We start from the raw sequence: 22194 nt of genomic DNA, 5'->3' as shown, positions 1-22194 counted from the left end.
TGAGCATGCGTGCGCGTATGCACGTACGACCCTAACCAATCAGTGCTCGCGTCGGCGGCTCGTTAATCGCAGGGGCGGGGCGGCTTCTACACATCCGCCCGGTCGGGCGGCCCTTCTTCCTTCTCGCTGAACGCCGCCAACATGGTGAGTATTGCCGTTGCGGCCTCCCGGTGTGGCGGCCATGCCGCTCCACCTCCGCCTCGGAGGGGGAAGGAAGGCGTGGGACGATGTCCAGCGGGACTTAGGTAGCCTGGGGTGAGGGTCCCGAGGCGGGTGGGGCACGGAGTTTCGGAGCTTGCGAGGCGCCCGGCCGAAGAGCGCGTGGAAGGCCTTGCAGGCCCGGCACGCCCGGGCCTCGCGTGCGCGCGGTAGCCGCCAGAGCTGGAAAGCTGGAGCGGCCCGGGGTCTGCCGGGGCCCAGCCGGCCTAGGGCTGTGCAGACCCCACGTGCTTGGAGCTCCAGCCCGCGGGAACCGGACTTTGGCGCCGCCGCCTCTGCGTGTTTTGTCCATTCATCAGGTCGTCTTATGGCACTTGGGCGTGTTCCCCAAACGTTCTTTTTTGCCTTAACTTCTATTGCTTTTGGATTGCAAAGCCTTATAAACTGACGAGTATTTTCAATTTCAGTAAGTCTTTCCATCTCCCTCCCCCTCGATTTTAGGTGTTCAGGCGTTTCGTGGAGGTTGGCCGGGTGGCCTACGTCTCCTTTGGGCCTCATGCCGGGAAGCTGGTAGCGATTGTAGATGTTATTGATCAAAACAGGGTAAGTGTAAGGAAAAGGAGCACAACTTCACATGCCAGTGACTGATCTGCAGTATGATGGCAATGGTAATTTTCCCAATTGCCCTCTGGAGATAGGAATGGGACAGGCTGTAGCTTTAATTTACCATTGAGGAAACACGCAGTGCCAAGTGGGGGTTTCATGCACAGGCTTGGATTGGCCAGAGGTTCTTGGGTTTGAGTATTACTCTGCCACTTAAACTGGCCAGACCTTTTGACCGATTGTGGGCTGAAACAGTTGGTGAGGTTTAAAGGAGTTCCTATGCGTAAAGTGGGTGTAGAACAGAGCCAGGCACACGGAAAGCCCTTGTATGCTTTTGGTATTTGAGAACCATGAACTAAGTGACCAAAGTTTGCGAATCCTTGTTTGGGGTACTATTATGTTTTGCACTGAGATTTTTGATCTTATGTGTTCTAGGCTTTGGTTGATGGACCTTGCACTCAGGTAAGGAGGCAGGCGATGCCTTTCAAATGCATGCAGCTCACTGACTTCATCCTCAAGTTTCCTCACAGGTAACTACATGCCAGTCAACATCACTCTCCCAACTTTGTTTATACTAGTAAAAGTTTGCTTCATCTAATTCAGAAAACATTTTGCCATTTTGTTTTCTTGAGAATGTAGCATACAGTGTTGAAGGGAAAGAACAATTCAGAAGACGGGTTTTCAGTATAGAAAGGAATGGCCGTTGTTTCCTTTTTGATTTTTTTTTCCACCCTGCTCGTTCTCTGGCTTTGTCTTTATCCAGGTTTGCCATCTTTTTCTTGCTCCCTTTCAGGATTTACACAACAAATACCACCCTGGGGAATTCTGGTCTCCCAGACATATTGTAGTCACCTTTAGCTTAAAAAGCAAAAACTAATTTTTGTCTCTTCCAGTACTAGCTGTCATTAGTTCAGCTTTTAGTGTGTGTCAATTACTAAGTATTTAACCTACATCATTTCTTTTTGACAGCCACTAAAGCGATTCTGTTTCCAGCTAGAGGAAATAGAAGATATCAACAGTGATTTTTTTTTTTTTTCTTGACATGATATAGATTATGGAAGTTAAAACACTGTGATGTGTTACTCTAAAGTTATTTCGACTGCAGTGACTGTTGATTGCATGGAACGTGTGCTGTCACGTGTACTGCTGGTTTATTAAGCATACAGGGTTTTGATACTTCAAGTATTTGAACAAAACCTCAAAATTATTATAATTAGATTTTTTGTTGTTTGGCTGCCTATCTTTAAGCATTATTGTACAGAATAAACATTAGGCCTAAGGATTAGCTTTATCTCATTCTTTATGAAAAGGAAATTGCTTTCTATACATTCATTGCACCAGAGTGATGGTATATACAAGATCAGAGGTAATTTTATATCCAGAAAGATTGGTTTGCTTTTTTTATTATTATTATGAAAATTGTATGTTTGAGGGGTACCTGGCTGGCTCAGTAGAACATGGGACCTCTTGATTTTGGAGTTGTGAGCCCAAGCCCCATGTTGGACTAGAGCTTACTTTAAAAATAAACAGGACATCCTGGTTTAGTGGACAACATTCAAGTGAGTAAAAGACCTAGTGTGCCAAGTGGTATGTGGTCTTTGGAGACAACTACAGCTGGAAGTGTGATGAATGAGTGGGAAGGGTGCTTTTGGCTTGTTTTGTTTATGCTGTTTAACTTAACAGGGTATAAATTGTGCATTCAGAAGGCTCAGAGCTGTCTTTAGGTCTGTGTGGCTTCAAAGTTGATTCCTTAATCTGGTCTCGGCTCTTTGTAGTGCTCGCCAGAAATATGTCCGACAAGCCTGGCAGAAGGCAGATATCAATACGAAATGGGCAGCCACAAGATGGGCCAAGAAGATTGAAGCCAGAGAAAGGGTAATGACTTAGGGTTACTTGAATTGTGACCTTTTCTTTTATGGAGGAGTGGTGGGTGGTGTGAGCGGTCATCTATTTACTTCCTTTTTCACAGAAAGCCAAGATGACAGATTTTGATCGTTACAAAGTCATGAAGGCAAAGAAAATGGTAAGTTTTAAAATTGTTATCAGATTTTTGTATTCTAAATTTTTTTTTAACATTTATTTATTATTGAGAGACAGAACATGAGCATGGGAGGGGCAGAGAGAGGGGGGGAGACACAATCTGAAGCAGGCTCCAGGCTCTGAGCTCTCAGCACAGAGCCCGATGCGGAGCTCAAACTCTCAAACCGGGAGATCGTGACCTGAGCCGAAGTCAGATGCTTAACCGACTGGGCCACCCAGGCGCCCAAGATTTTTATATTCTAACCCTAAAGTCGGTAATTCAGGTTGCCCAAGCTTGGTAGACCAGAGTTGAATTCATAGGGGTCTTAGACATAAGGCTTGCTTTCTGTGCGTATACGTCCTATATATACAGGATGGAAAAAATGGGTTTTGTGTGCACGTGTGGTAAATAATTTATGTTGAAATTTTTCAGAGGAACAGAATAATCAAGCTGGAAGTTAGGAAGCTACAGAAAGCAGCTCTCCTGAAAGCTTCTCCCAAAAAAGCACCTGCTGCTAAGGGTGCTGCTGCAGCAGCTGCTGCCAAAGTTCCAGCAAAAAAGATGGCCGCTGCGGGCAAGAAGGCTCCAGCCCAGAAGGTTCCTGCCCCAAAAGCTGCAGGCCAGAAGGCAGCACCTCCAAAGGCTCAGAAGGGTCAGAAAGCTCCAGCCCAGAAAGCACCTGCTCCGAAGGCATCGGGCAAGAAAGCATAAAAGCATAAGAGGCTATTATAAATCCGTAATAAAGGTTCTTTTTGACACGCTGGCAAGTGTACTTGATCTATGACATAAAGTCTGTTGCTAGGGTCAGGATTATGGCGCAGATTGATAGGATTGTTAATGTTACCATTCAAGGGATGATGGTTAAAGTTTCTCTGGTTCCCTATCATTTTCTAACCAGAAGCTGGCTTTGGAGCCTCGCTGGGATTAATGAGGACAAAACTCTTGTTTGGTGATACTAATAGGCAAATGGTGCAGAGTAGATAAGGGAAATACAGGCAGTTTAGGGTTACCTGTCCTTTCCTGAGGGGTGGGGAGTTATCTAGGTAAGTGGGGATCTTCAGCTGGAACCTGAAAGAAAGCTGGTATAAGAAGGGTGGTAGGAAAGTCAAGAATGTGGTGGACTGGCTAAAGACCCCAGAACAAAATGGCAGGTTAGCGTTTGATCCATGAGGAGTGCAACAGGCCATTGAGTGTTTTCCAATGGAGTGATCCCTCAGATTTAGGTCACGTTGGACTGAATCTTAAGGGAACGTTTACTGGGAAGGTCAAAGGTGTGGTACAGATGTGGCAGTATTCCTCACCTTGACTGGTACAAACCAAGTAGCTGTAGTGCCATGTAGGAGGCCTTCATGGATTGGGCTGGAAGGAAAATAAGAGCCAAATGTGCTAAGGTTTTCTGGTTTGTACTTGGCTCATTGCCTGTGGAAGAAAAAGCTGGAGCAAGGTTATTCACAGGGTAGGTTCTACACAGACTTAACCTGATAGTCTGGTAGATAAAACCAGGATGCTGACAACCTGCATTCAGATCCTGGCTCTGTCGCTTAAGTGCTTTGTGGTTCAGGCATGTTCCTTATCCTCAAGCCCAGTTTCCTCTATGCGGTGTGCTTCATGGAGTAGGGAAGTAAATGGTGATTGGACAGCCCAGTGACTGGTTCATAGGAGCGGTGGTAGTTAATGACACAGCTCTTAAGGACAGATTTGGGGTTTGTGGGTATGTAAGCAGTCACTCACGATGCCCTCGGGAAGGAGACGAATAGAGAAAGATTGGGAAGGAATGATCAGAGGTGGGAAGCCAGGAAGGGGACGTGGAAGCCACAGAACGTTGGGATTGTCAACGTGAGAGGGAGAGGGCAGTGAGTGAAGAAATGTTACATAGAGTTTGGAGGTTTTGATTTTGTACTTGGACTGATGGACACGTTTGGATGCTTCTGGAAAAGCAGCTAGTTGGAAAGGAATCGGTTTTTGAGAAAAGAACGGAGCCTAAAGCAGGAGGGATTAAGAAGTTATACATCCTTTGAAGAGGAAAAAGAAAAAGTGGATTTAGGAGCTAAATCTGTAGTTTTGCTGTCAGGAAATCAAGGGTGTCTCTGATCTCTGAATTTCTCTGGAGTTTGAAAGCAAGGTGACATGCGCAGAAAGGGATGAGGGAATGTAGATTTGCAGAGAATGCAGGTTTGAAATTGTCCATGGAGGAGAGGGGAGAGTGCTTCTGTCAGATAGACCTTGATTTGGATGGCCCTTCACCTCCAATCCATGAGGTGCTCAGAGGATGAGTTTAAGGCTGAGAGGTTGAGAACGCTTCAGGGTGGAGGCAGTTTTGAGCTGCACTCTCTAGAAAAGAGTGCAATAGGGAACAGCAGAACTTGGAAATTCAGTCTAGGGAACCTGCAGGGAAGTGACTGAGGTATAAGGCACTTGAAAAGGAGTAGGAAAGTACAATGGGGAGCGGGGGTGGGGGGGGTGGGGGGGGTGGAGGTGTGCAAATAATATTTTTTAGCTAGGTTGTAATCCTTGGGAAAATCCATCTGGCAGCCTAGTCCAGACTCCAGAGGAAGAGAGCGAGAGGGAGAGCAGGATGGAAGGGGAGATCAGGAAGTTACTAAAATACACAGGTACATAATAGTCCACTCTGATGATAGAGAATTGCACACTTGTCCAGTTACCTTATTAGGGAGGATGGCATTCGGAGAGAATATTGATTTCAGAGTCCGATCCAAGCTTAAATCCTGTCATGCAGCCCTAGCCCATTCTTGTACTTCCCATGAGCCTCCTCTGAAAAACAGGGACCCTGATAACCTGCTTTATACAACACCGTGGCAAGGATCAAATGAGACAGATGTAACCCGGTCCTCTAGGTAAAGTAAGGCAGTTGGATAGTTTGCTTTTCAGAGAGCCTCTGCCCCCTACAGCCTCCAGTTTCTAGGCAGTTAGCATCTCCCAACTGTGGCAACCCACAGGAATTTGTCTTGAGCTCTATTTTCTCTAATTCACATGTTTCTTTACCTCTCAGCTCTTGGATGAAATTCTGTGTATCTTTTAGTGCCCAAGTTATTAAGGTTACCTGTAGGTCCGCCAGCTAGCTGAATTTTGTGTGTGTGTGTGTCCAGAATAAACCATGAATACATTACACCATTAATAACATTTACATTAGAATTGAAAGGGCCCTTTGATTATCTCCACTAACAACTACGGTATCTTGCAAAGGAACCACTGTGTATGTCCTTGCAGACATTTTCCATGCACTTATAATCTACATGATATAGTTTTCATGTTTCAAACACGGATCTTACACTGCATATTCTGCAAGTTTTTTCCCTTCATACGTCTGGAGATCTTATCTACTCAGCCCCTATTAATCTACCTAGTTATCTTCTGCATAATAGTTCCTGGTGTGAATGTTCATGTGACCTATTGAAGTTCATTGTGGAGGTTTATTTGATCTCTATTGATAGACCTTAAGAATGGTGCCAATTTTTTTCTGTTATAAATAGTACTTCCGTGACTATCCTTGTACGCACGTCCTTCTGTCCATGTCATTGTTTATTTGGGGCACATTACCAGTCAGTGCGCTTGCGGAGTTGAAGAATGCAAGTGTTTTTTAATCACTCTTCCTGGAGGTTCTACCAATTCAGACTTGCTCTGTCAATTTTGACTTCTATCAAGAGTGAGTGCGGGCATTCCTGCCTGACAATCTTGAATTCCTGATATCTTACAATTTGCCAATCCAATGTGTGAAAAGTTCTTCCCCCGTAATCTCCTTTTTTGCCGCAAATAAAGTTGCCTTTGTGTGACAAACCCACCTGGTATAGTCTCTACCTGTAACTCACCAAGGAATGAACTCATCTTAGTTCCGTTACAGTGCAGTTTGTGGGGCGAAAGGGACAGGGCACCCCTGGAGGGTGGGACAGGAGGGTGAGGGAAGGATGACAAGATCAGTTTGGAACATTTTGAATTTTAGGTGCTTGTGGGTTAGCCAAGTAGAAAGAAACGGTAGGCAGGTTGATACACAGAACGCCAGCTCAAAACTACCTGCATAATGCCTGGCCGATAGGAAGCGCTGCTGCTGTGACTATTATTCAATCTGGACTGGAGAGATATGGGCGTGTGTTCTAGGAAAAGTGGCAACAATAGGCAGGAATGATAATAATGCCATCAACAACAGTGCAAGCGCTTACTCGGACTGACCGTGAGAACCAGAAGTTGCATGAGTTGACACACTCAATGCGCTGAGTTCATGAGTTCGAAACTCCTGCCATTCTCAACTGAGAAACGGAGGCACAGAGTTTCAGTACCTCGCACAGGCCATTCAGTGGATATAGGTGGTGGCGCCGGGATCAGAACGGGGACAGTCAGAGCCGGGCTTGGAGGTCTCAGGGCGCAGTCCGGTAGCCGATGGGCGGAGAATGGGGCCAGGAATTCAGTAGGAGGTTAATTACTGCCGGCCAGCGTCACAACCCGCTCGCAGACCCACGCGGAGTGCGGTGCGGACTCGGCGTCCCCGAGGAGCTGGTCGCCCGCTGGGGCGCGGAGCCGCGCGCGGAGTCCGGGCGGGAGGACAGCCGGCGCCCGGGCGCGCGGGTGGCGGGTCTGGCTCGGGACCATGGAGAAGACCAGCCTCCGGCCGTCCTAGAGCGGCGCTGCGTTGGGGAACGCCTCCGCCCGCGCTTCCGCCTCGGCGGCGGTCGGCGGGGGCGACCGGGTCTTCGGCGGCCCCGCGCCGTGCGGTGGCCCGCCCCCAGCCCCTGTGCCGGAGGTCGGGCGTCAGGGCCCACGGACATCGCCCGAGGGGCCCTTGCCCGCCGAGGCGCCACCAACCCTCCTGCCCCGAAGAGCTGGCCTGACGTCCCCCGGCTCGCGGTACCCGGGGTGGGGGGCGGTGACGCGTGGGGTCGCCCACTTCCCGCGGTGGAGTGTTCAGATTCGCGTCGGGTCTCCGGTCAGCATCGCCCCCTTTCCCCGGGGGCCAGATCACCACTTGGATTTTGCCGTGCAGCCCGTGGTTGGTCCAGGGCCCGGTTATCCTACCTTTTCTCTCAATGCTCATTTGGGATCTTTGCCACCATCGCTAGAATCATTCGGTACAAACTCACTGGTAATTCATTCATCGTGGGCCAGGGATTTTTCTTGAAAGCCACAAATCCACGGCAGCTCTTGACTCTCGCTTCTCAGACATTCTTTCGAGGAATCTTCAGCCTCGCCAGGCAGCTTTGTCGAATTTACACAGGAAGCAGATTCAGCACCCCAGGAACCACTGGAGGAGGTGCGTTGAGAATACCCAGAGTGTCCTGGAAATATCGTTTCCAATGAGAGAGGCAGGGAGGCTGAGGGGGAAGAGGTGGGGAACAAGGCGTGGTCAGCCTCACTGTGATTCTCTCTCTTAGCTCCGCAGGTGTTTGCTTTTCCAAACAGAGAGGGCAGTGCATGAAGCCAGGGGTCATCAGCCATGCTCCAGACTCTGTGGTCCCAGGTGAGCTGAGCTTTCTTCCAGCTTTCCACATCCAGAATAGATAAGAACAGTCACTACAGGAACAGTAAGCAGCCTGACCTGGTTAGTCCCATGCTTAGCTTTGCATCCATCAATTGAGTAGGGCAGAAGAGGATGTGGTAGGGGAGGTGATGAGGGTGAGCAGGTAAACTTGGGAGGATCAAGTTGGTTGGGAAAGAGGGAGGCACCAGACAAGAAATTCTCCTAGAGGGGCGCCTGGGTGGCTCAGCACTGGACTTCGGCTCAGGTTATGATCTCAACGGTTCGGGAGTTCAACCCCACGTCAGGCTCTGTGCTGACAGCTCAGAGCCTGGAGCCTGCTTTGGATTCTGTGCCTCCTCTCTCTCTGCCCCTCCCCTCTCTCTCAAAAATAAATACGCGTTAAAAAAAAAAATTCTCCTAGAAAGTGAGAATCTGCATCCATGCAAATATGGAGCTTGCAAGTACGGTTCACAGATGAGCAGCTACCAAGGGGCATGCTAGAAAGGCTCCATCTCAGGCCCCAACCCAGATCTCCTGGATCAGAATCTACATTTGTACAATACCTGGGGAACGAATGGGCAAGTTAAAATTTGGGGCGTGCTCGTGTGCATCCCACCATACAGAGGAAGGCCACCTCCTGTGTTTAAACAGGTGCTCCCACAGGGGGAGTTTGCCGTGCACATCGCAAAGTCCGGGTACAGTGAAACCACCGCTGGGAGCCTGTGGGGGGTGTGGATTGCCGAGGGAGGTGGATTCTTGGAGGAATGCTGAGTGTGGCACTGAAGCCAGTGCCTCCAGCCCATTTGCCTCCAGCAAAGACTACAGCTTAACCTCTAGGAGAGCCTGAATCCTTGGCTGGCACAAATTCATGCAGCACTGGAAGCTGTTCTCCTTCCAGGGTGTTCTTGGCCCTAGAGGATGATTGCATCCAAGTTTTCTCCAGCATCCTAGATCACGTAATGTGAAAGCTGGGTGTCTCATGTCATGGATGGGTCGTGTCATTAGAATAATAAGAATAATGTGTGCGTGGCTCTTTTTCTGGGGGGGGGGGGCACTGGCCATCTTCTTCGGTTCTACTTAAGTGTCAGCACGTGAGCCAAAATCAGTTCCAAGTCAGGAAATGTTTAAGCATCTGTGGGGGGCAGTCTCTTCTCCCTTGGTGCTTTACGTGGTGCACAGTAGTCACTCAGGGTTGGGTTCCAGTAAGGAAACCCTAAGTGACAGCGGCTTAAACGAGATAGAGCTTCTCTCCCACGCAAAAGAAGTTGGAGGGAGGCAGTCCAGGGATTTTGTGACACTGGTACTATTGTCACACACCCAGGCTCTTTCTCTGTTTCTGCTTCGTCATCCTAGCACTGGCTTTCGTGCTCAAGGCTGCTTCATGGTCCAAAGTGGCTGCTTGACCTCCAGCTATCATGTGTGAGTTCCAGATAGAAGAGATGACAAAAAAGGCAACCCGCTCAGCAGTTTGCGCTCTTTCAGGAACCTTCCCCGAGAGTTCCCACCAGTTTTTATACTTGTGTTTTTCACTGGCCTCCCTTATAGTTGCCGGAGCAGGGAGCAGCCCCAGGTGAAATTAAAGATTCCATTATAAAAAAAGAAAGGGAGGAGAAAAAATAGACACACACACACACACACACACACACACACACATGTTTAGACAACGGCCAGTCTTATCTACAGGCTCCATGAGAAATGTTCCCCTAATCTCATCTGTAGTTGTTGTAAATGCTCAGGTTTCTGTAATGCCATTTGCCAGATGATATTTCAGTTCTTTACACGTATTAACTCACTCCCCTCTTACAAGAGCCTTGCGGGAAAACCGAGGCAAAAAGAAATTTGAGTATCTCCTCCAGGGTCACACAGCTGATGCTTGCAGAGGTGAGATTTGAACCCAGCGAGTCTGGCTCTAGAGCTGAGTGTGTCAGCCTCAGCGCTGTTGACATCTTGGGCCAGATAATTCTTCGTCGTGGGGAGCTGGCCTGTGCACTGCAGGATGATGGGCAGAATCCCCGGCCTCTACCCACGAGGTGCCAGCAGCACCCACACCACGCCATGGTCGGAACAACTAGAACCGTCTCCAGACACGCAGCGCCATATCTCCCGTGGCGGGCATGTCCCCATTGAGAAGCGCGGCTCCGAAGCCTGTGCTGTTTGCACGGTGCTGTGCCGCCTCGGGACCTACTTCCCGTGTCGGGGAATCACCAGCCCCGCTTCATCCTGGAGAAGGAGTAAGTGCTAGCAAGGGACAGAAGCAGAGCGATCAGAGACGGAACGGGATGCTGAGAAGCCGAGTGCTGTCGAAAACAAAGGAAGAAAGAATGCGCTGATCGTTGGAGAGGGGTCTCAGAGGTGTGGAGGGGTAGAAGCATGATGTGAGGAAAGAAGGTCAGGGCCACGTTCCCAGCTGTTGACTCTGAAGGAGATGAAGACAGGAGGTTAGTTCCGTTTGGGGTCAGTGAACTATCTATTCTGCACTGTCCACTAAGGTAGCTATATGTGCCTGTTTAGGTTAATTAAAATGAGGGATGCACATGGGTGGCTCAGTCGCTTGGGCGTTCGGTTTCGGCTCAGGTCATGATCTCATGGTTCACGGGTTCAAGCCGCATGTCGGGCTCTGTGCCGACAGCTCAGAGCCTGGAGCCTGCTTTGGGTTCTGTGTCTCCCTCTCTCTTTGCTCCTCCCCTGCTCGCGCTCTGTCTCAGTGTCTCTCCAAAAACAAAATGAAAAGAGAATAAAAACAATTAAAAACATTTTTTAAATGAGGGGTGCCTGGGCGGCTCAGTCGGTTGAGCATCCAACTCTTGATTTCAGCTCAGGTCATGATCTCACGTTTCATGGAATCGAGCCCGGAGTTGGGCTCTGTGCTGACAGTGCGGAGCCTGCTTGGGATTCTCTCTCTTCCTCTCTCTCTCTCTCTGCCCCTCCCCTGATCACGTGCACTCTCTCTCTGAAAATGAATAAATAAATATTTAAAATAAGTAAATAGACAAAAATAAAATTCAACTGACTAAAATGAGAAATTCAGTTCCTCAGTCACACTAGCCACATTTAAACTTTCTGGTCAAGGTGATACCTGGTTTCTTCAGCATATAGATAATTATCTTTCCCTTGCAACTAATAAGAAATCTATTGGGGCGCCTGGGTGGCTCAGTCGGTTAAGCCTCCGACTTCAGCTCAGGTCACGATCTCACGGTCCGTGAGTTCGAGCCCCGCGTCGGGCTCTGGGCTGATGGCTCAGAGCCTGGAGCCTGCTTCTGATTCTGTGTCTCCCTCTCTCTCTGTCCCTCCCCCGTTCATGCTCTGTCTCTCTCTGTCTCAAAAAACAAATAAACGTTAAAAAAAAAAAAAGAAAACTATGGGGCGACGTTTAAGATCACGCAACTATCCTGTTCATCGTCAAAATTTCCTCCTAGATTTAGCATCCATTAACGATTCTGGTCCGAACCAATCTTCACCACGATGGCTGCAGTCCTGTAGTACTTACGAGCTCTGTCTCTTCCACCCAGCAGATGCTACACGCAGAGAGGTTGTTGACGTGACAGACTGGGGCAGAGTAGAGTGTAAGTCAAGGAAGAGACGTTATAGTGCCACTCTTTTGTATAAGTGGTCAGTTCATTTTGAAACGTTTGCCTCCTTATTCAACCTTGTATTAAGTGCTCAAAGAAAGAGGGCCCCCTTTTGTCTATTTCCAAGTGCTTAATATCACTGATTCCCATCATCTGCGATAGAGAAATAACTCTTCCTTCATACATGCGTTCTGACGATTGAGTGAATTGATGTAAAAGTAGTTGACCGAGGACAAGGCACAAAGGCCTGAACAACCTGTGAAGGTTTCCCTCTCCCCGGAGAAGGTGGAAATGGCCCCAGGGGACACAGCGAGACGCACCTGGTGCAGAGGACAGTGTTGCCAGGTCGGACAGAGCTTGGGTGATCTGGAAGCAGGTCCCTGCTCAGGGATGGAGACTGGCGCCCTGTCTCTGGACTCAGGTATGTTAGGAGAGGAGGAGATAACACTGCACATCGCCTTCAAGAGACAGTAAGGCAAGACGGCAGAAGGAGGGAGAACCACCAGAGTGAAGGGAACTCTGTGCCCTTGGAATTGTTCCTCTGTCTATACAGAGACATGACTGGGAAAGACCAGAGAGAACCTGAGTGGAGGGCCCTAATAGGGGCTCCAGGATGGATGGAGTCAGGGTAAAAGACAGATGGCCTGCTATGGTCATTTTAGAAAACATGCCGGGAAGATTGACCCAGCTCATGGAACCAGACGTGGGGTTGATGTGACCACCAGGCAGGCAGCAGCAGGTGCTGGAGGGTGTGCTTGGATTGGGGCCCCAGCGGCTACACATTGAAAATGTGCTGAGGGCTGTCCCTGGCTGGGGTGCCGTTGTGGAGCTCCTTGCCAGCGAGCAAGTACTGTGCATGAACAAGTACATGGGGCTCAGAGCCATGGACTCCAGTAGAATCAGGGCTACCCTGGAGCTCAGACCCCTCCTGGACCCTCACACAGGGCTTGAGCAGGGGCCTGTTGTTTCAGGAGCCAGTGACCTTTGAGGACGTGGCCGTGTACTTCACCCAGAATCAATGGACTATCCTGGACCCCATGCAGAGGGCCTTGTACCGGGAGGTGATGCTGGAGAATTATGCAAATATAACTTCCTTGGGTAAGTCCTCCCTTCCGTCTGAACCAGCTCTGCCCTCAAGGCCCTTGGCTTCCTCCTTGGTGGATCTGGGGTCTCCCATACCCCCAGGACTGATGCTTCCGTGAGCCGAGCTCCCTAATCCCTAGTTTCGGGAGTAGCTAATGGAGAGCGATCTGGGATCACTTTGGTTTTCAGCAGGACTTGCCTCTTCCCTGTTTCCTGATGGGGACTCTCCTGAAAGGGGTTTTTGCTCTGGGCGCAGACAGCTGAGAAGGTTCCTGGTGGCCCCATTTTCATTGCTTCACTCTTCCAGTGCCCTGGAGTCCTGGGCCCCGTCTCCCCTGTGTGAGAGTCTCCTAGGACCCCCTGTACACGCTGTAACGACAGAGCTTTCTGTCCTCTCCGATGGAGCCAGAGTAAGACCCCCACCCCCACCCCTGAGCAAAACAATTTGAGCGTCCCTTAGATCTCAAGATTGTCTCAACACTGACCTCCCTTGGTGTCCTGGGACTTTTTCACCCGGCAAAGCAGAAGGTGGACTGAGAAGGGTCAGCAGGGACTCTCCTCAGCTTCCTGTTCCTTTTCCTTCTCCTTCAGGAGCATTTCCATTCCCCAAACCAGAGCTGATACTCCAGCTGGAGCGAGGAGAGGCACCGCGGGGCCTGGATCCCTGGACACCCACGGTGGGAGAGGCCCCGGGAGATATCCGCACAGGTAAGCAGGGGAGCCTGCCACTGTCCCCTTCTGCTTGGCCTCCTCCCGTCCGTTAATGATTCAACTGGAAGAACGTTTGGCTTCTGTCATACCAGCTCTTGTGGGCGTGGCAATGGTCACTCTCATTCAGAAAAGTGCCCCTTTCTAGCCTTCAGCCCCAAACTCGAAAAGACCCGTCCAAACATTTCATTTGCTGTTATTTTTCCTTGTAAAGCCACAGGGTTTCAAAAATATGTGGTGAAAATAGGCTTTTTTTGGGGGGGGGGGTCAATTTAGGAATGTAAATGCAATACAGTAAGAACTTGTTTCTGTAAGAACGTTGTAGCTATGAGTGTGTATGAAACTGTACACGAGAATAGAATTATTAGGAACTCCTAAACCCCACAGATGAGCTTTCGAAAGAAAGCCTGTGTATTTATTGGGAATGAATGGTTTCCCTTTTTGAAAGATACCATGAGAACCATCCAGAGATTGGGTGTTCAGCCTTTCTCCCTCAGTTGGCCCTGTCCGCATACTCCCTCCATCCCATATGCTATTGCAAGTCTTATAAACCAAATGCCCCTTCCTGATTCAGCCCCACTTCGGCCTTCGTCGGGGCCTTTGGGTTGACTCAGCACGTGCCGTCGTCTTGATGAGAAACCTCTCCCAGCGGTCTGCCTGCAGTTCAGTGTTTGCCTCTGCCACAGCTACACGTCGTCTGCCTAGTCTCCCAACGGCTTGAACCCAGCACGGTCAGATAGAACACTGTGGAACAGAAATGTTCTGCATCTGCCGATCTGGTAGCCCTTATCCTCATCAGCACTTGAAGTGTGGTGAGCGCGAATGAGGAACTGAATTTTAAATTTGGCTCCGTTTCAATTAAAGTTAAGTAGCCACGGGCGTCTAGAGACTTCCTTATGCACAGTGCGGCTTAAAACAATTACGGGAACAGCCTCCCCCCCCGCCTTTTTAGCTTCTGGATCAGTGGTTTCAAACTCCAGTGAGCATCCGAATCTCATGCAGGGCTTGTTAGAGTGTGGACTTGCTGGAGACCAGCTCTAGAGGTTCTGATTGAGCAGGACTAGGGTGGGGCCCAGGAATTCGCATTACTGACAGGTTCCCAGGTGATGGTGGTCCAGAGACCACACCTTCAAGACTACTGCCCTTGAGAATCTCAAACGGTATCTTTTTTTTTTTTTTAAAGCTTATTTATTTATTCTGAGAGAGAGAAGAGAGCGAGTGAGAGAGCACAAGCAGGGGAGGGGCAGAGAGAGAGGGACAGAGAGAATCCCAAGCAGGCTCTGCACCGCCAGCATAGAGCCCAATACGGGGCTCAATTCCATGACCATGAAGTCATGACCTGAGCCAAAATCAAGAGTCGGATGCTTGGGGCGCCTGGTTCCCCAACTGACCCTTGATTTCGGCTCAGGTCATGATTTCGTGGTCATGGAATTGAACCCCGTATTGGGATCTATGCTGGCGGTGCAGAGCCTCCTTGGGATTGTCTCTCCATCTCTCTCCTCTCTCTCTCTCTCTCTCTGCCCCTTCCCTGCACTCCTTCTCTCAAAATAAATAAATAAACTTAAAAAAAAAAAAAAAAGCCAGAGGGGCGCCTGGGTGGCTTAGTCGGTTGGGCATCTGACTTCCGCTCAGGTGATGATCTCACCGCTCGTGAGTTCAGGCCCCACGTCGGGCTCTGAGCTGACAGCTCGGAGCCTGGAGCCTGCTTTGGATTCTGTGTCCCATTCTGTCTCTCTCTGCCCCTCCTCCACTTGTGCTCTGTCTCTGTCTCTCAAAAAATAAATGTTAAAAAAAAAAAAAAAAGATGCTTAACTGACTTAGCCACCCAGGTGCCCCTCAAACCATATCATTTAAACTCTGGGTTGCATCTCATCACTGAGTTGTGCTTAGCATTTAAAAATTACCCTGGAAGTTGGGGTCGGGGGTGCCTGGTTGGCTCAGTTGGTGGTAGGTCATGTGACTCTCTTTTTTTTTAAGTTTATTTATTTATTTTGAGAGAGACAGAGAGACTGTGAGCAGGGGAGCGGCAGAAAGAGGGGGAGAATCGTAAGCAGGCTTTGAGCTGCCAGTGCAGAGCCTGATGTGGGGCTGGAGATCATGACCTGAGCCAAACTCAAGAACCGGAAACATAACCAACTGAGCCATCCAGGCACCCTGAGCATGTGACTCTTGATCTCAGGGTCGTGAGTTTGAGCCCCATGTTACATATAGAGATTACTTGAAATAGATTAATTACTTAATTTAAAAGATTTGAAAAATTACATAGTTGTAAAAAAAACCCTAGTTATTCTAATAGAGAAGACTCCTTTAAAAACAAATTCGTCTGGGGGCACCTGGGTGGCTCAGTCGGTTAAGCCTCTGACTTCAGCTCAGATCCTGATCTCACAGTGGGTGAGTTCGAGCCCCATGTCGGGCCCCGTGCTGACGGCTCGGAGCCTGGAGCCCTCTTCGGGTTCTGTGTCTCCCCCTCTCTCTGCTCCTCCCCTGCTCGCACACTGTCTCTCTCTCAAAAATAAAATAAAAACGTAAAAAAAAAAAATTAGTCTGGACTATATTAGACTTAAATAGACCAAAATAGTATAAAATCTGTCATACCTGCATCACTCTTTTTTTTTTTTAACATAAAATCTACACCCTTTTCCTTTTAGAGGTAGTGTCTCAGAGTACACGGTGTGGGTTTTGAAATCATGGTCCTCCTGTGGACCCTTCATGATCGGCAGTATGGCTCATTGTTTTCTCTCCAGCCGGGCTTAGGACAGAATCCTCTTTAAAGGTCACAGAATGGTTTGGAGCATTTGGTCAGGCCCCATCCCACGCCTGGGCCTTGGGGTCCACTGTTGCACGCTGCGACTCCCAGCCCCGGGCGCTGGGTGGCCTGGGGCTGCTCACCCAGCTCTCTTCTCCGGCTTAGAGATCTCCTTCTCCCCGTCACCTCCTTCTTTCTTCACCGCTTCCCCTTCCAGCACCTTCTCCACCCCGCTCCACGTTAGTTATTCTTCACTCCTCTGGGTGGATAGCTTCTGCCGCCCGCGTGCGCGGCTTTTCTTGTCCAAATGGCCTGGCTCGCCTTCTCCGCCCCCAGGACTTTTCTCTCCCTTCGGGGCATCCTCGGGTAGCCCTGTCTCTCTCGCAACAATACTATTACCGCCTAATCCCTTTCCCCTTGTAGCCTTAGTAAGTGCCTCCTCTGTTTCCTTTTTTTTCTCATGCCAGGTGGTAAAAACAAGACTGCGAAGGGGGAGCAAACCCCAAGGCCGGACGTTTCTGGAGCATCGGCGGCCCAGAGACTGGCGGTGGAGGGGCTGCTCCCGGACGGTCCCCAGCAGCCTCACCTTAAAGCCAGCTTGGAGCAGCCACCGCTGTGTGACCTGGGGGCGGACACGGGCTCACGCGGAGGGGGTTTCACGGGCTGGCCGGTGCAGGGGTACAGACCCTCCACCAGGGAAAGGGAGGAGCCAGCCAGCACACCGCAGGGAAGCGCCGGTGTCCGTGTCCTGACGAAGCCGGGCCTGCGCCGGGGACCGGCGGTTTCCGCGCGGCGAGCGCGGCCGGTGTTTCGGCCTGCCTTCAGACCTGCAGCGGCATCAGAGCGTCCACACGGATGACAGGCCCTTCGGGTGCAAGGAGTGCGGGAAGGCCTTCAGGTACAGCTCCAAACTGGCCCGGCACCAGAAGAGCCACACCGGGGAGAGGCCTTACTCGTGCCAGGAGTGCGGGCAGGCCTTCGGCCAGAATTCCCACCTCCGGCAGCATGGGAAACTGCACGGCGGCGACAAGCCCTACGAGTGTCAGGACTGCGGGAAAACCTTCAGCTACAACTCCAAGCTCCGCCGCCACCGGCGGGTCCACACGGGGGAGAAGCCCTTCCAGTGCGAGGCCTGCGGCAAGGCTTTCCGGTGCAGCTACGACCGCCTCGTCCACGAGCGAATCCACACCGGGGAGAAGCCGTACGCGTGCCAGGCGTGCGGGAAGAGCTTCAGCTCCGCGTCGGTGCTCGGCCAGCACCAGCGAACCCACACCGGGGAGAAGCCGTACGCGTGCGAGGAGTGCGGGAAGGCCTTCGGCCGCAGCTCCGCCTTCCTCCAGCACCGGCGGCTGCACACGGGCGAGAAGCTGTTCAAGTGCACCGAGTGCTGGAAGACCTTCAGCTGCAGCTCGCGCTTGGCCGTGCACCGGCGGGTGCACACCGGGGAGAGGCCCTACGGCTGCCAGGAGTGCGGCAAGGCCTTCAGCCAGAAGGTCACGCTGGTCCAGCACCGGCGGCTGCACACCGGCGAGAGGCCCTACGAGTGCGCCGCGTGCGGCAAAGCCTTCAAGTGGAGCGCCAGCTTCGTCCAGCACCGCAAGCTGCACGCGCGCCGGGGGGCGGCGCCGGGGCCCGGGCCCCGCCGCCCCGCGCTGCCCGCCCCCGCCCTGCCGGGGGCCGCCCCGCCTGCCCCACACCCCGCGCCGCGGCCCCCGCCCGCGCCTGGCTTCGTGCTGCGCCCCCGGGCCGCGGCGGCCGGCCCTTCGCCCGGGCGAATGGCGCACGGCCTTCGGGACCTCACTTCCCCCGGGAGCCCGAACCCCTCGCCCCACGCCCGGTGAGCCCCCTCACGCTCTCCACCGCCCGCCCGCCCGCCCAGAGTCCTGTTGCCCCGGCCCCGCGTCTCTGTCGTCGCTCTCCTGGGCTCGTGTGAGTCGTCGTTGCTTTCCCAGTTCCACGTCTGGTCTCACCCTTAAGGACCGTGTTGGATTCCCCGCTTCCGTCCCCTGGGTAGGAAATGGTGGCGGCTGTCACTTGTGGTGTTCGGGATGGGCCGGTAGCCTCGGGCTGCACCTGCCTTCTCTGCTGGATTTGGAGGAGTTTGCAGACGATCTGGGGGGTTTAGGGGCGCGGCATGCCAATGACATGGCCTGCTGTAGTTCAAGAAATTGGGGAGGGGCACCTGGATGGCTCGGTAGGTTAAGCATGGGACTCGGGCTCAGGTCATGATCTCCTCTGTTCCAGCCCCGTGCAGGGCTCTCTGCTATCAGCACAGAGCCTGCTTTGGGTCCTCTGTCCCCCCTCCTCTCCGCCCCTCCCCCACTCGTTATCTCTCCCTCCCTCCCTCAAAAATAAACATTAAAAAAACGGGGTGGGATGCAAAGCCCATGGGAGGTAACCGAAGGAGGTATCCAGTGATTGCTTTCAGGAATTAAGGAGGGCCATTTGGTGGGGAACTAGCAAGGCTCACTGTGTGGCATCTGAGCCTGGTGGGGACTTTTTGTTACCTTGATAATGACCATTATGAGGATCCTGTGTAACTAAGCAATAGACCGAGGAGATAACCAGTAAAAAGAATAGGAAGTGATGAGTCAGCATTGATGGCAATAATGCAAAATTACGTTCCTAGACTTGATTGGAAGGGGATGTGGCTTTTCTCTTGGGTTCCTTTTCTATCCTTTTCTTCAGTGCCCACTCAAATACATAGGTACGGAAAGTGATTAGGGTCTGTGCATTGAGAGCAGATGCCTGGGTGTAGCCGCCTCTCAGTTATACATGGAGTGAACTTGTTGGCAACACAGTGTGGAGCCTCGGAGGGAAGGAGAGAGACCTAACCCTGACCTGCTGTAGCCCCTGCCTCAAAGGAGAGTTTATTCCTAACCATACACATACTCTGATGTGTTCTCACACTTACTCCACATCCTCTGTGATACAATCTGAGTTTTTGATTTTAAGTTGATTTTATGATGAACTATTCTGAGAGCACCAAGAAGGGTTTATGGACGCAAATGTTACCAGATGGTATGGTGCCACCGGTGTGGCTATACTTCCTGTCTAGTGGCATGGTCCTTTTCAGAATCATTGTTTCAGGACGACGTAGCAACATGGAAAGGTACTTTAATTAACTAAGCAGGAATACAACACTAAGTAAATGATATATACACTGTTACTGTAACACCAGAAAATGATGTCTGCAAGGGAGAGCATAAAGCACCGTTTTGGTTTTGGTTAGTTTTATTGAGATATACTTTATAGCCTTTACCCTTTTCTTTTTTTTTTTAATTTTAATTTTTTTTAAATGTTTTTATTTATTTTTGAGACAGAGAGAGACAGAGCATGAGCAGGGGAGGGGCAGAGAGAGAGGGAGACACAGAGTCCGAAGCAGGCTCCAGGCTCTGAGCTGCCAGCACAGAGCCCGACGTGGGGCTCGAACTCGTGGACTGTGAGATCATGACCTGAGCTGAAGCGGGATGCCCAACCAACTGAGCCACCCAGGTGCCCCGCCTTTACCCTTTTCAAGTATACAGTTTGGTGAGTTTTGACAAATGAATACAGTTGTGTAACCAAGATAAAAAAAATTTCCATCACCCTCAGCACAGGGAGAAATTTAAATGTTTGTGGGATGTTGGAGATATTTATTTTCTTCCTTTGTGCAATACACAGAAGTCAGGAGAAGAAAAGGCAGAAACCAAACGTATCTTCACAGCTGTAGTTAGAGGTTCCAGAATATGCAAAGATCCCTCACCTAGAATCACCATTAAGAAAAGCAGTCAAAATGTAGGAAAATGATAATTACTGGTTTCTTTGCCATATTTCTCTCTCCTACACACAAAATTATATATATATATATATTTTTTTTAATTTATAGTATATATGTTATTAATATTTAATTTATGGTAAATATAATATATATAACATCCATTCTATTTCCCACAAACACCATTAAACAGGGCCTCACGGCTTCTCGGAAGATTATAGCATGGAAGGGTGGGGGTGAGAGACCTCAAAACTAGCCAAATTTCAGAAAAACATAACTTCTAAATATAGTTTGGAAGGGGTGGAAGGTAACAGATTATAGACGTTATAAGATGAGAAGAAAGCAAGGAGTGTAGGGAAAATCAGTATCAGCTCTGGGTTGAAAAATGACTTTCGATTCCTCACAGCTAATAGAGTTACGGGTTTCTGACGGTGATGACTGGTATTCTCTCGTCTGTTTCTTCCCTTGTTCATGAATTCAACAGGCATTTAGGGTCTCCCCCATTGTTGCACAAATGTTACTATACAGCTTCCATAGCACTTGCTAGGGGCCAAAAGATGAATAACGTGCCATTCTTTTTAATGCTGGGAACAGTGTTGCCAGGTTGTCTGGCACTTAGTAGGCACTTGTTTTGTTTTAAGATTTTATTTTCGAGTAACCTGTACACCCAACGTGGGCCTTGAACTCACGACCCTGAGATCAAGAGTCGCGTGCTCTTCTGAATAAGCCAGCCAAGCGCCCCAATAGTAGGCACTTGTGTGTTTTTTTTTTAAGTTCATTTATTTTTTTGAGAGAGAGCGTGAGCACATGAGTAGGGGAGGGGCAGAGACAGAGAGAGAGAGAGACAGACAGAGAGAGAGAGAGAGAGAGAGAGGGAGAGAGAGAATCCCAAGCAGGCTCCACACTCTGTGCTGAGCCCCACACAGGGCTCAATCTCACAGACCGTGAGATGATGATCTGAGCTGAAATCAAAGAGTCGAACACTTAACCGACTGAGCCACCCAGGTGCTCTGGTGGGTACTTGTTTTTTGACAAGGGCCATGTGTAGCTCACTGAAAGGACAGATATGTAAAAATAAACTCACATCACTTAAATTCCAACATACGGTTCTTCCAAGAGTTTTGTTTTCTCTGAAGGTGAATTGACTATGTCTAAACATACTGACTCCCCCCACCCCCCCAAACTTATTATGTTATAACATGAGCCTGAGGACTGCCCACTTTCTTTAGGAAAGGGATATGGGTGTCATATTACCTGAATCATTTAGTTTTGAGACTTTTACCTTTATCAGTGAGTTGGCTATGTTATTTAGGACTCTTTAAAATTAACAGAATCCTGGAGCGCCTGGATGGCTCTGACTCTTGATTTCGGCTCAGGTCATGATCTCATGGTTTGTGAGTTCAAGCCCCGCATCAGGCTCTGCGCTGACAGTGTGGAGCCTGCTTGGGATTCTCTCTCTCCCTCTCTCTCTCTCTGCCCCTCCCCTGCTCTCTCTCTCTCTCTCTCTCTCTCAAAAAAACAAACAAACAAACAAACAAACGTATTTCAATTAGTGTAAGTACACTTAATTATAAGGATTCCTAAATGTATCCTGGCACCAAAGGCAAGAATATGCAGCGGGAGATTTGGACCCTGGAAAACCCAAGCAGGCGCAACAGGCAGTCCCCACTCTTTCTTCACGTCTGATCCCTTCTCCCCTCTTCAGCTCTGCTGTCTCTATCCCCAGGCACACGGCGGAGGTTGCCCCAGACTTCATGTTTACAACTCTATCCTGGGAGTAGCCCAAACAATTTCCCAGACTGTGACAAATCCCTGGGAGAGAGAATCTGATTTGCCCAGTTTAGGTGTGTTCACTACTCTTCTCTGGCCAAGAGATTAGGTCACACAGTGTGGATGAGGCTGCTGGGGTCCCACTCTGGTAAGGGGGAGTTAACTGGGCTAATCAGACACCAGAAAGATAGCTTGCTGACTTCTGAGATCACAACTTGTTTCCATTGTTCCGGGTCTCCCGGCAACTAAGATAACTGAGGAGAAGCTTCCGGATATTTTTTTCCCAATGCCTGGAAGCTTTTAGGAATTTAG

General features: G+C 50.1%; 2 protein-coding genes across 2 annotated transcripts; both read left to right on the top strand.

Moving 5' to 3' along the window:
- Window positions 1–33: 33 nt before the first annotated feature.
- On the top strand, window positions 34–3545 carry RPL14 (ribosomal protein L14). Its single transcript, XM_060638348.3, has 6 exons — window positions 34–144; window positions 661–762; window positions 1198–1292; window positions 2538–2637; window positions 2732–2785; window positions 3215–3545. The coding sequence occupies exons 1-6, from the start codon at window positions 142–144 to the stop codon at window positions 3491–3493; spliced, it is 633 nt and encodes a 210-aa protein (XP_060494331.3). The 5' UTR covers window positions 34–141; the 3' UTR covers window positions 3494–3545.
- Window positions 3546–6932: 3387 nt separating this feature from the next.
- On the top strand, window positions 6933–21618 carry ZNF619 (zinc finger protein 619). Its single transcript, XM_078432457.2, is given in 6 exon segments — window positions 6933–8042; window positions 8172–8249; window positions 12790–12916; window positions 13493–13609; window positions 16823–17135; window positions 17137–21618. Coding segments are annotated over 5 exon segments (1641 nt in total). The 5' UTR covers window positions 6933–8042; window positions 8172–8225; the 3' UTR covers window positions 18197–21618.
- The last annotated feature ends 576 nt before the right edge of the window (window positions 21619–22194 follow it).

The sequence above is a fragment of the Panthera onca genome, chromosome C2 (genome assembly GCF_046562875.1).
Source record: "Panthera onca isolate mPanOnc1 chromosome C2, mPanOnc1 haplotype 2, whole genome shotgun sequence".
Classification (NCBI taxonomy): Eukaryota; Metazoa; Chordata; class Mammalia; order Carnivora; family Felidae; genus Panthera; species Panthera onca.
This window is presented reverse-complemented; position numbering and strand designations above follow the sequence as displayed.